Source organism: Phalaenopsis equestris, unplaced genomic scaffold, assembly GCF_001263595.1.
Source record: "Phalaenopsis equestris unplaced genomic scaffold, ASM126359v1 Scaffold001165, whole genome shotgun sequence".
NCBI classification, from domain to species: domain Eukaryota; kingdom Viridiplantae; phylum Streptophyta; class Magnoliopsida; order Asparagales; family Orchidaceae; genus Phalaenopsis; species Phalaenopsis equestris.
Genome location: NW_018165604.1, coordinates 124963 through 139082, shown reverse-complemented (window position 1 = coordinate 139082; position 14120 = coordinate 124963). Strand labels below are relative to the sequence as shown.

At 34.0% G+C, this 14120-nt stretch overlaps 1 protein-coding gene across 1 annotated transcript; it reads right to left on the bottom strand.

Annotated features, from left to right (window-relative positions):
- Positions 1-2034: 2034 nt before the first annotated feature.
- On the bottom strand, positions 2035-3919 carry LOC110033391 (zinc-finger homeodomain protein 3-like). The gene has a single exon (XM_020737354.1). It carries the CDS (start codon positions 3134-3136, stop codon positions 2345-2347), a length of 792 nt encoding a protein of 263 aa, XP_020593013.1. The 5' UTR covers positions 3137-3919; the 3' UTR covers positions 2035-2344.
- Between the last annotated feature and the right edge of the window lie 10201 nt (positions 3920-14120).

Here is a 14120-nt window from a genome sequence, read left to right as displayed (position 1 = left end):
ACATTCAAATTCCATGGATGGTGAATTTCATGGGGTTTGGATGCAAATAAATCGGAAAATATACTTTGATGGGCGTAAAATTGGAGATTTTAGCGTGACAAACTAAAATCCCCAATTCAGTCGTAGTGTTTAAAGAACTAAAGCGAGAGTTAGCCTTCAGGGGAACGGAAGCGGGAGCTCTGGAGTGGGAGTTAGTATCCCCCTACCCTAGCCACAGATTTAGGGTCTAAACCTGAGATTAGTCAATGATTTTCTATAACACTGAATCAGGGTAGAGAATTAAAGTTGCTCCTATTTGGCACATACCATATTTAATGTGTCTCATTCCTTTACATTATCCAACTCACTACATAAGGATAGTATTTTTGAAAATCTTAAAATTCTCCAAACCAATTCATCTAGAAACGGCTATCTTTAGAATTTAATATTTACATTTAGGAATAGTTACTATACTTATATTTAAAAATTGCATTTAGAAGTAGTTGCTAGATAAAACACCATTTTAATCAACATTACAAACTAAGGACTAATAATAGTAAACTGGAATTTGACTAAGAACATGTTTCCTCGCTTCCTCGTGCGATTGATAATCGGGGCTTAATCAGAAAGTCTTATATTACTTGAGCAATATGTATACCTGCATTTATATCATTGTGACTATATAGAATATATAAAATTAGGAAAATAAAAAAGTCGCATCAGCCATCATCCACGGATCCAAGAAGGAATCGCCATACTGTTTCATCAGTGGTGATTCGTAACTCGATCAACTGTTCAATTTATCATGGTTGTCGACCTCAATTTAATCCAACGACCATGGAGGGCTCTACTACGCCTTCCACCTTATAAATAGGCAATTTCAATCAATCTCCAAGGGGTTCACATAGGCACAAACACCTCCCAAACCCTAACAAATTATAGCATTTTTTTATAAATGGTCGATAGTAGTTGAATAGTGTATTTCAGGTCAAAAAATTCTTATTTTTCTTACCCAAAAAATTGTTATTATGGAAAAAAACATAGAAAGGCAGATGAGCATTTGGGCACCCGTGTGCTCTTACAGGATATTTTTGTCATTGAGAAATGCGCTTTTAAGTTACCTAAATCAACATAATTAAATATGTTATTCTTATGATTGTGCATGATAGTGTTACACATGAATATAATATTCTTTCATGTTATTCGTAAATACTCATGTCTATAACAAAAAAAGTACCATTTTGAAAGAATGTGCTTTAATATATATTAAAATAAAGGCATAATGAGAATAAGTATTGCATAATTGTTTAATTGGGATAATTACATACACAACACTTGAAACATTGATATTTAAAAAACTAACACCCTAGTGATGCTTTGAACCATTAAACCAGTGCATTTGTTCATTTTATGATCAAATCATTGAAAATTTCATTAAATTAAAAAAAGTTGGGATATATCATCAACTTTGATATTTGAGTGGGAATTTGAAAATGGGATGATAGGACGTTGAAAAATTGATGAAAAATGATACTAGATTTATAAATAGTATTGCTGCAAGTTTCACTCGCGAACACACAGATATATATATATATATATATATATATATCTTATTATATTATTATTATTATTATGAGCCATTTTCACATCCTTGTACATGCACAACCAAATAAAAGAAAATGAAGCGCATTGTATTCTCTTGGATACATTGAAATAACATGCAGAACACAAATTATCACTTCCTTTCACTTGCGGAGAACCAACTGGCCCTATGTTCGTCTACCACAAAAGAAAGTAATGCTAACCAACAGCTCTTTCTATATTTATTTACCTTCTCTTATAAATAATGTCATCGAAATTCGTTTGTTAAAACACGTTAATTATAAGGTTTTACAAAAAATCAACATTTTTTTAAAAATATCGTGATTGTGCAAAAAGCTAATTTAGCAGAAAAGAAGCACCCAAAAGAAAATTAATATCTCTAACTGGTTGGATGAAATAAGAAAATCCTGATATCATCTCCTCAGCTGTTACCTCTGAGAGAATTTTGCCGAAAGTTATAGCCCCACACAAAAAATTAGAAGACCGAAAGAACTGGAAATTGTACATCATGTAAAACTAAACTGTAGATTATAGTAAACTGTTAAGTTTAATGGCTATTAAGCACCACCAACACTAGAGCATAAATATAAGTACTAAAGGAAGTCAGTTCAAGGGCTCTGACATAATTAGAGAGAGAGAGATCCGTAGAGAATGGTAAGGCGCTGAAACAAAAGTTAAAAATTTTCATCGGATCATTTATGATCTGGAGCCATCAATTAAGAAAATTTAAATCTTAAATCTGCAATAGTAAATGTAGCAGCTGTCACTCCAGCTGAAGGTTGTTGGCCTTCTTAGCAAAGTTATGCTTGTTGTTATGCATCCAAACCTTGAGAACTCTTCTCCTGACCCCAATCTCATTGCATAATTCCTGCACCACAGTCTCCTCTTGCTTCTGTAGCTTCCACCCAACTTTCTCAGCAAAGCTCAGCATCTTCTCCTTCTGTTCGGCACTAAACTTTGTCCTGAATCTTTTCTTGACGACAGGGGGAGGAAACCGTCCTTCCATGTAATTAGATTCAGAGGCCTGCATTGCACTGAAAGGTAAGATCATTTGGTTCTGTGGATATTGCTTTGAAAACATTAGGTTGTTCCCTGTTGGGTTGTACAAAAATGTGTTTTTTTGGGTGATGAGCTTTCTGCCTTCTTTGAAGTTGAAGCACTGCTCACAAGAAGGTGACTGATGGTCTCCATCAATCTCTTTCCTGTGGAAGTTCCGGTGACAGCTGCAAGCTGAGCACTTGAGAGCTTCGAGCGTGCCTTCTTCCCCACTTGGCATGAACTCACCACAGCCATCTGTGGCAATTCCACCAATGGAGGCTGCATGGTTCTTGAGGCATTCTTTATACTTGACAGCCACAGTCTTCTTGTCGTTAAATGGAGATGAGTAGGAAAGTGGAGGAGAGGAATGAAGAGGTAGAGCTGAGACATTGGAAAGATGATGATGGTGAAATGGAAGGGAGTTGTGGCTTTGGCTTGGGATATGGCTTCCACTGCCACCAACATAGTTGCTGCTGATTGGGATTGGGATCTCTCCATCATGTACCAAAAGATCCATTCTCTTCTCCCCCCTCACTCAAGCTTTTTGCACTTTTTCTGTTTTCTTTAATGATTTTTTTAATATGAAAACTGTTCTTTAATGCGCTGGAGAGACCAAAAGAAAGAGGGGGATGATTATTAAAACAATAAGGAAGTAGAAAGGCGGGGAGATATGTTGGGATTCCAAAAAAAAAAACCCCAAAATACTTTTTTGTTTGTCTTCCTTTTTTCTGTTTTGGCTGCAGGGGAGAGTTGCTGCTCCAAGAAATGTGAAGCCTTGAGAAGCTAAAGAAATCAGAGAAGGATTTTTGGCAGCCTAAGGAGGAATTTTTCGAAAGCTCGACAAAGATTCTGCTGATTCTGAAAGCATATACATTTCATACAACAGATAAGATGGGAAGAAGAATCCTTCCTTCTCTTTCACTTATCCTTTCTTTGGAGAAACTATACTGCAGAAATGGAACGAAGGATCTAACAAGGAGATAATATAAGAAAACACCAAATGTTGTTTCTCTCTCTGACTTTCTACTTGAGCTTCTATGGGAAAGCGGCCACAAATATCTCAGTCTCGCATTGTTTGGCCTGTAAGGAAGCTTTATTGTGAGAAGCGGGTAAGAAGGCAACCAAACGAGAAGGGACGAATGAGAATAGTAGACACTGAAGAGGCTTGAAGGGCTTAATAACCCGAGGCTTATAGCAGTGAGTGGCATAAAGGTTGGATTTTAAAAAATAATAAAATAATAAAAGTGGATGCAGTTTCAGGAAGTGGGGCCGAGAATCGGTGGCAGAAATAAAGCGTGTAGAATTAACTTTACTTGAAGTTTCTCCCGAAAAAAAAATATATAATAAAAAGAAAATTAAAAGCATTACGCCATATGAAGAAATTGAGATAGCGGAGGGTTCTGCACTCGTGACGCAGCAGAAGAGTAGGGGTGTAAACGAGTCGAACACGAGTGAGTCATGCTTTGCTCGTGTTCGGCTCGTTTATATTTCGAGCTCAAAAAGTGTGTTCTTGTTCGACTCGTTTGCTTAACGAGCTGTTCACGAACAAAGAGTCCTTTTAACAACCCTAATCATGTACTCATAAGACATAAGACAATAAGGATTTGAGCAATATTTAAAAATTATTATTTATATTAAAACATCATTTGAATCTAATTTAATAATTTTTATTCTATTTTCTTAATCAATATTTTAATTGATTATAAACCTCTTGTAGTCAATTAGATTTTTTTTAAATATTACTTGATGTATGTATGGATTTTTTTTAAATACTACTTGATGTATGTATGTGTGTATATATATATATACACACATATATATAAACTTGATGAGTAATATTTCGAGCCAAAACGAGCCGAACACGAACGAACACATCTTAGTTCGTGTTCGGCTCGTTAACTTATCGAACAAAATTAACGAGCCGAACATGAGCTTCTTAACGAGCCGAACACGACCTTCTTAACGAGCCGAACATGAGCTGTTCGCGAACAACAAGCCGTTTTGACAGCCCTACAGTTGAGTTCAACCGCACAATAGATTTTATTTTATTTTTTTAATTGATGATGAAAAAGTAGTGAATAAAATATCCTATAAAAATGTACTGAAGATGGTAAATTGGCAACAGGCTTTTGGTTAGGACAGATTTCGATTTAATGTAATTGTGATATTCCAAATTTAATCCGATTGCTTCGATTATCTTTCCATTTAAATTTGAGTCTCGTAAAAAGTATTGAAAGACTTACATACCACTCAATTCCTGTGTATTTAGATATCTTACACCTAAATTTTAATTTTTATATAGTTATCATCCTACAAATGCATTTAAAGGTTAAAATGATGATATTTTGATGAGGTGAAAATTTTGAGTGATATTAAAAAGTAGGCGGTATGTATGCAAATGCCCCAAAAAATAATTTAGGGTATGTTTGGGGCAGTTGCAGTTTAGTTGTTCCATGAATCTGCTGTCAGGAAGTTGCTGCGGAAAAACTGACTGCCTGTTTTTTTTTACAGTTTGAAAATAGCTGCGTGATAGTTATTTCGGGATAAATGATCATTCTGTCCTTGTGCAGAAATTTTGTTTGCAACAAAACTATCATAATAATATATTTGATACTTGAGAAACAAAAAACTAATTCAGTACATTACAAAAATACGATAAGTTTATAGAAGACAAGAGAATAACAACAACCATAAACATCACAACACAACAATCACCAGCAAACCACAACAACCATTCCAACACAAGCCCACACCACCAGCACACCACAACAGCCTCAGGCATAACAACCAACACAAGAAATTACACCACCAGCACACCCTAAACCACAAGCGCCAAAGCCACCAGCACAACCAAATGCCCCACACGCCAACACAACAACCACCAGCACAACAATGCCACCAACAAGATTACTACAGGCAGCAGAACCCACGACACACCACAGTCACAACCGAAAAAACCACCAAATTTGAGCAAGCAACTTCGTGCCACAATCACATTCATCGCCAAATTCGATTGACACAACAACAAAGCCAAATTTCACGGTTCTTCGAGCCACACAACCACACCCACACGCCTCAAACATAGTAAATCCAAGCCATACAACTAATTCAAGCCGCACAGCCAGACCCACACAGGCTCATCCACAACAAATTTGAGGCATACAAGAAATTCGACTCAAATTGCCACATGCACAGAGTCTCATCAACTGAAAAATCAAGCAATACAACAAATTCGAGCCACACAACAATATATCACACATCCATATCACTGAACAACATTCACATCTAATATCACAAATCCACCAAAGAAGCATTCACACTCGTTAGAAAAGAAAAAAGTGCTTATCAATGGGGAACAGAGGAGGAAAACGAAGAAAACGAACATGGCAGTGTGAGAAACACGGGAGAAGAGGTTGAAGAGGAACCAGGTAGCATGAGTTACGTCAGAGAAGAGGAGGAAGAGGAGCAGATCACAGCTTCCAGATCGGGCAGAAGATAAAGCTGAACAATTCGAGTTAGTGCAAGATAATAGAGGGCACGTAGGCAAAAAGCTAAACGTGGACGCTGGGTTGTGGGGCCAGTGAGACGACCTGCATAATTGTTAAAATACCGCATGCCATGGAGGCAGCGCAGCCCCAAATAATTCAAAAACACAGTGCAATACTGCATCGCTGCTTTGCCTCTGCCCCAAACTGACTCTTAATTTGAAAACACTTTTGAGCACATTGAAGATAATGTATAAATTTTATAAAATATTTTTATTAATACCTAAAATTATTATCTATATAGATTAACGAATTAAACTTTTCATCCCAAAAAAAAGTGTACAATATATGAAATCCAAGCCCAAATTCAGTTTCTCTTAACTCATCCTAAAGGCCCACCTAACTAAGCCCAACTTTTAATCGCTTTAAAAATCAAAAGCCCACATGATATGAAATTCCCCTCTCATCAATTCGATTAAAAGCAAACCTGATGTTCTAAAATTAATGTTTGGAATTAATCAAATTTGACTTCATGGAAACACCTCATAAATTCCTCATTTATTTTTAAATTCCATCTTCATGAAAATACCCAAGCCATATACAAGTCATGAGCTCTCCTCCACGCCACATGTGAGCCATTTAAGCCATGAAAAGTTCATCATGCCTTAAATGGCAAATGGAGGATATCCTTTAATGATTTCCCCATTTGTGCTTAACCACGTTAATGTTTCACTTGAACCTATAATTAACCTAAATTCACATGATGGGGATTTAACCACACCAATTAAGCTGATCGCCACCAGCCTTAGTCACCAAGCCGAGTGAGCCAAATCCATTTCCATGATCTGAACCCAATTCAAACCCAAGCCAAGCCTAAACTTATTTACACTTTGATTCAACACCTAACCATGTTTGGACCCAATTGGCTTCAAAACTCTCCACCTGTGACCTCCCACAGAGAGATGGTGACCTCCCATGGTCTGGCTGGCCACCCTAGCCACCGAAAAACCCAAAGCTGAGGAGCACCACCATGGTCAAAAATACTGAATTCCACCCATCCAATGTGACTTACTCCAATTAAACACTTGCCTCTGTATTCTTTCCACATAAGCTCCCCCTTGGACCCCTTGACTTGGCCAATTGACCACCGCGACCGAGCCTACAAATACACCACCCCTTTGGACCATATGAGACAAGTGTACAAAACTTGCAAAAATGCTGCCAAAATCACTCCACACTCTTACCACACTCACATGAAGCTCATTCTCTTAATTTTTAAGCCATCAAAACAACCTCAAAACCCTATTTTTCCCATTGAAATACCAGGGGTTTCTGGTCATTTCACCTACTTATTCAGAACTCTAAATTGATTACTCTAAATGCTTCCCCACACCTCAAAAGTACTTCCCCAATCAAATCTCCTTCTCTCGAAGCCTCAAACATAGCTCAAGACCAAGCTCAATCCACCCATTGGTCTAAATCATACTTAGACCCAACCACATAGCAAACCGATGCTTAGAGGAGGTTCATGGGACCAAGGCGAGCTTCTTAAACCATCCAATTGAGGCCTCACCTCTTAGACAAAGGTATAGCTCAAAAACTCCTGTTTTGGCCTTAGTTTGGTATTTTATGAAGGGAATGAATAGTCAATGTCTACCTAGCCGTATGATGTGTTTGCCTCACTTAGATGATGGTGTAGGAACAAACCCCATATGATTTGGTTAAGAGTTGAGAGAGATCTTAGTGTTTGAGTGTGGACTACTCTCAGGTTAGGGTTCATTTAGGATGATGAGTGGATGTCGTCCATTCGCGTATATTTGAAGTGAGCAGTGTGGATCAGGTCAGAAGATGGATCGAGGCATATGAAGGAGAGCAGAATGAGGGTCGAGTCAGCACACGAGCGAAAAGCGCTGCAATTGGAGAGCCGTTGCATAGTCTTTCGAAGACACGGAGGATGTCGTGGCACCAAGATGGTAAGTAGGAAATTAGGGTGTTTTTTTATTTAATTAAATACATATAACTTCAAAAAAATCATTTCTTTGTGTAAAAAAATCAGAAAAATAAAATAAAAATACTCCCGTGTTTAGTGAACAGAGGAGAATTTAGTGAACTAAAAATTAAAAATATTTATCTTCAATTTACTTTCAAATTAATTAAAAAACCTAAAACTTATCTAAATAAAAAATAACTATATATTACTCACCATGACTTGGGATTTTAAGAATTTACTCCTTACATGATTAGAGATGTTTCTTGATTTTTCTGAACTCTGAATCACCTCCTTAAAAACTCTAATTTTCTAAATTAATCACTTCTGTCCATTTAAGTAATTCTAAGAAAATAAAATAATATTCATAAAAATTTGAAATGAAGTTTAATCAGTTCACTAAAGTTAGAAGGACCTATGAAAAAAGAAAATTAAATTTAAAATTTAAAATATATTTTTCAAGTCTTTTTCAATTTAAAAAATCATTAAAAATCATAAAAATATTAATATGTTTCAAAATATCACAAAAAGCTCCCTGTTTAAGGAAAACAAACCTAAACAGCTTTAAACACTTAAATGAATTTTCTAATTATTCTGCCAATTAACGACTAAAAAAATTAAATAAAATATAATAAAATTCAGAAAATATAAAATCAAGTATGATAAACTAACTGAAGTTAGAGGCCCTTGGTAAAAATAAAATTGAAGTCAGAATAGAAATTATATTTTTAAGTATTTTCTAATTAAATAATAAAAAATAAAAAAAACAAAAATATAAATATATGCAAAATATCACAAAATGTTTCCTGATTAAAGAGAACAACTTTGAAGTGCTTCCACAACTTTTTAAAGGCATGAAAATGTATTTTGCTACTTAAAACTATTTTCATATAATCTTTGGCTAAAATAATTATAACAAAAAACTAGAAATCAGAAAAAATATAAAATCAAGTTCTTTGAGTTCGCTGAAGTAAGGAGATTAATGAAAAATAAAAAGTTAATTCTTAATATAGAATTATGTTTTATTTTTTTTATTTATTGAAATTAATTAAAAAATTATATAAATTAGAATATAATTCAAAATATCATGAAAATTTGTCTAAGTGACCCTCTAATTTTAGTGACAACATAAAATTTTTTAAGGACAAATTACATGCTTTGGATAATTAAATTAATTAACATTGAAAATTCATAATTATGGATTAAAAATAATTATAAAATTAATAAAAATATATAAAAAAAATATATTCTCCTCTGATGTCTCATGGTCATTTGGAACAAAATGAAAGAGCTGTGAAGTACAAAATCTTAAGGGTACAGTTCTAATTTAGGAATTTTACACCATAACCCTGATTTAATCAAATTTCTTGGATAAACTATAGGGAAAGGGTATTAAATTAAGATGTTTAGGAAGAAATAGAAGTTTGATGATTTAAGAGTGAGGGCTATGAGTTAGAAGATCAACCAACTTTTGATTTGAACCCCCGACCAATGGTAAGAAAAATTAAATCTTTGAGATAATATCAAACAACTTTTTACTAAACTTTCCAAAATTACAAATCTACCCTTAAGACTTAAGCACTTGGTAGTGAATTAGGTTTAATATCATTTGAGGAATAGTTATGAAACATACATAAGTAAGTGTACATTATCTCAAAACACTACAAGCTCAAACTCAATTGAGGGACAAAAGTGTAAAATTCCTTAATTGTCAAATATACCTTTAGAGGTGCTTACTTATACAACTCTTTACATGAAATTAAGAGAGTAATCATTTTCCTTGCACACGAGCTAACCATGGCATCAAGATTACACTGAGCATAGTTACAACTTAAAAGACTCCAAATATAATTAGAATGATTAACTCAACGACATAGTAATACCCAATGAACTTGAAATAGTCCAAGGGATTCTAAAGTTGTTTAGAGTTATCCCTTGAACACCTTTGGCTAGATTTTTGACATTTTAGATTACATTTGGGTTCATTATAATTTTTTAAAAAAATCCATCCATAAAATATAAGAACCCACCAAGATATTATGCGAGACTCTCAAATCCACACATTAATGAAAATACCCTACCACAACTTAACCTACAACCCAATGCTCAATGGTATGAGACTTGGATATGGTATTCAAACCCTTGTGAGCAACTGGGGATATTATAATGTGTGACAACTTATTTGGACCATTATATTGGCATATAAGTTGGATGTGTTGGTGGTATAGGCGGTGATGACCAAGGCATGTGGTGATAAATTTGGGATGGCAAAATAATATTGTCTTCTAACTTGAAGACCTTATAAGGGTATTGGATTGACACTACCGACACTTGATAAGAGATAACCCTTGCTTTCTTAGGATGTCGGTGGTTCTGACCTGACAATGTAATTGGCATGTGGCAATGTGATTTACAAAACATACAATACATTGATAAAACAAAGATAAATTTCTTATGGAACTCATATTTTGATTGCTAACAAAATAATATAACTTACTTACATGCATGAAAAATTAAAAAATTTGGGTGAAACTTTCTATGTATCCACTTGTCAGTTACGTGGATTGGGTTAATAATTGCCTTCTTAGATTATCTTCGTAGTAATTCCAGTCAATGTAGGATTTTATACACAGATATTTCTGATGGTTACCTTCAAAGTCCTTCAGGAGTGATAAATCTGAGCCCATCCCTAACTCAAAATACTTGTGGTCCAGTCTCGATCTTTCATATAAAACTATCACTTATTCTTACCTTATTTTATTTTATTTTTGCGCAAGTACATATTTATATACCTCAAATTTACATTTCTTATTATATAATACTAACCCTGTAGCAGCAGCATTGGAGGCAACATGTATGCATCGTTATTTTCCTTTTATTGCATTTTCCTTTCTTTTAAACCATTTTTGGTGCCTAGGCGCCTGCCTTCTAAAAGCTCCTTTTAACAACCTAGTGCCTAGGCGCCAGATTAAATTTTGTTCCTTAGCTCCATTTGACCCTATTTTGCTCCATTTTTGCTCATTTTGCTCTTAAACTCCATCTCTTTTACTTGAAATAAAAAAAAAAACACAAAATACCTTCCATTAAAGTGTAATATCCTAAAAAATTAGCATAAAAATATATAAATTTTAAGGCATGTCAATTCTCCCAAACTTAAATGTTACTTATCCTTAAGTAACTCAATAATTTTGTAAAAGAAATCCTTAACTTATGTTAATTTGGTTCATTAATGATTATTATAGTTTTGCCCCATAAATGTGATAGTAGAACTTCTAGAAATCATTACAATAACGCATGACAAAAATATGGTGTAAGAATATCTAGTACTTTAGTTAGGAATTCCGATTTTCTCTTCATCTCAAAAGTAATTGTAAATTGTTAGACTTAGGAATCTTAGAAAAATTTAAAGATAGAATTATATGAGAATTTTACTAGTAAAGATTTGACTAATACATTTAAATTTAAGGATAACCTCAAAATTGTATGTAGGTTTCTTTCTTTAAGATAATGCAAGGGAAGCCAAATTTTAATTAGGGTTCTCCTCAAGCTTATCCTCACATATTTTTCCTTTTACTTTTCTCTTTTTTTTCTTTTGATTTTGATTCTTCTTTTTTTTCCTTTCAGAATCATTTCAATATTTTCTTTTTCTTTTCATTTTCTTGTGAGGATTACTATATTTGGTTAGCCTTTAATGATTTTGAACTTCACTATCCTCTTTTTAAAGTTAAAAACTCTAACATTTCTTAACAAGATAATGTGTATTAGTATAAAAACAATTTTTATAACTTTGAATAGTAAAAGCATACTCTTATACTAAATATCTTAACTCTAGTACTACCCAAATCACTAAGAACTTTTAATTAAGTTTATTAAAACATTTTATAGAATCAAAGATATATTTTTCTAAAAATAACACCAAATACTGCATGTTATGTTAAAATAATTTTTAAATATAATTTATTTGAGGACAAAAAAACTTCAATTTTTAAAAGTGATTCTACCTCCCCAAACTTGAATTTTTAAATAGCTTGAAATACTACAGTACAAAAAAAGTATGAAGAGAGAAAAACATTACAGATTAATTATCTATCATAGGGTTTTAAACATAAAACTAATACAGGTACAAATAGTAAAAATAGGTTTGTGTAGTAGTAAATAAATCAAAATTAAATAGGTTTAGTATGAAAAGTCAAAGTAAAAAACTACTATCTCACACAAGCAGTATATTCCTAGTCACATCAGTAATACACATAAATATCACAATGTCTAATATAATCAAAACAACTTTAAAGCAGCAATAAGTAGGGGAAAGTAAATACATATATCTTAATCACTGCTCCTTCTCATCATCATCATGATCCATGGCACCTTTTAGCGCTCAAACATCTGATATAGAGGATAAGCAGGGAACTCTACACTTTAGTCTCCTCTAAAAAGTTCACAAGGGAAGTTGTGAAACTCGCTTCATAGCCACTTTTACGCTCCAAATTTTATTCCAAATGCTCTCAATGCTCTTCATTCTGTTAAAGCTTATAATGTACAGAAAGTATATCACTTTGTTGTATCTGCAACTACTCCATCATAGTGTTTAAACTAAAAGTTGAATGAGTAGAAGTACTAGAGGTAGAAGGTCTCGAAGCCAAAGTAGATGGAATATCAAAGCTCTACTTCAAGATCTTCCATATAATTCCACATTAGCCTTACCAATAGGCTTTAGTGGCTGTACTAGTTCTTCCCAAGTCTCATATTTAACCCCATAATGTTTGGAAATAGTAAAGATAAGGAAGGTTAACCTAATCCTACAAAAGTACTAGCTTTGGTAGGATGAAAATAGCTTTCTAGATGAGAGAGCCAACATCAATAAGTTTCATCTCTTGAATGCAATAGTTTAGAATGGATCTCTTCCTGGTCACTTTGCTTAAATTATTTGTGGAAAGCAGTCAATCCAAAATGAAATAATGCTAAGCCTTAGATGTGACATAAATCATAGAAGAAGAAAAAGTTACCTTGTGCCCTCTCTTAACTTTCCATGCTCCACGCCCACCCGTAAGGAAAGCAATGATCTCATCGACCTCTAACTCAATGTGCTCAAATTCAGAATAGAAGCAATCCAAAATAGGAGGCAACAAGTATAATGCATTGATCCTCTCGAGAGTGAACTCAACTACCCTCTCTAGAACAAATACTTCCTTTTCTGGTACTTCAAATAGATTAACATAAAACTCTTTCACCACAGAAATAACTACTATTATAGTGAAGTAGCAAACAATTTTGCAGTGGTGAGCAACAATCAATTTTTCCACAGCACCACCAGGACTAGAAAGACTTCGCTCCACTATAAAATCCCTTAATAATAAAATTTCATTGTACTGGTCTTGTGCTTTAAGATTCACCACGAGCTTCTTATTTTTGAAGAACGCTTTCCCCTTCCTCTCTTTATTTTTGGAGCTATTTGAAAATCTAGTAAAAAATCTAGATAAATTCCAAATATAAGTTCCAAAGACTCCTACAAGCAATTTCAAAGCAAACAAACTCTTCTTCCATGGATTTTCACTCTTTTTTTCATATTTATCAAGAATTTTGGTATTTTCAAAATTTAGATGAATTCCATGGTGAAAGAAGAAAATTTCTTAGGAAAAGTGTTGATCATACCTAGAGAAGAAGAAATCCAAAATTTTTAGGCTCTAAATCACCAAACTTTGCAAGCAATGAGAAGCCTTAGGAGAGCCACCATGCAAATAGAGGAAGAAGATGAAGCTTCGGGCGCAAAAAAAAAATAATGTTAAATCTATCCAATTCATGGTTCATTAGTATGAACTGGTGGTTCAGTCGGTTTGAAGCCTAGGCACTTGTTTAGGTGCTTAGGTGCCTTGTTTCATGGTAAACTGGCACTTAGGTGCTAGATTCTGGCGTTTGGGCCCCAGAACCACCTTTTGCAGATTTTTGATTTTTGATTTTTATAAAGTGTGAGAAAAACAAACCTAAGGCCTTCAAACCCTAACAACATTGATTTAACATCATTATAATAA

What these genes read in the sequence shown, in the direction of transcription:
- LOC110033391 (XM_020737354.1), bottom strand. Translation starts at nt 3,136, where the DNA reads ATGGATCTTTTGGTACATGATGGAGAGATCCCAATCCCAATCAGCAGC.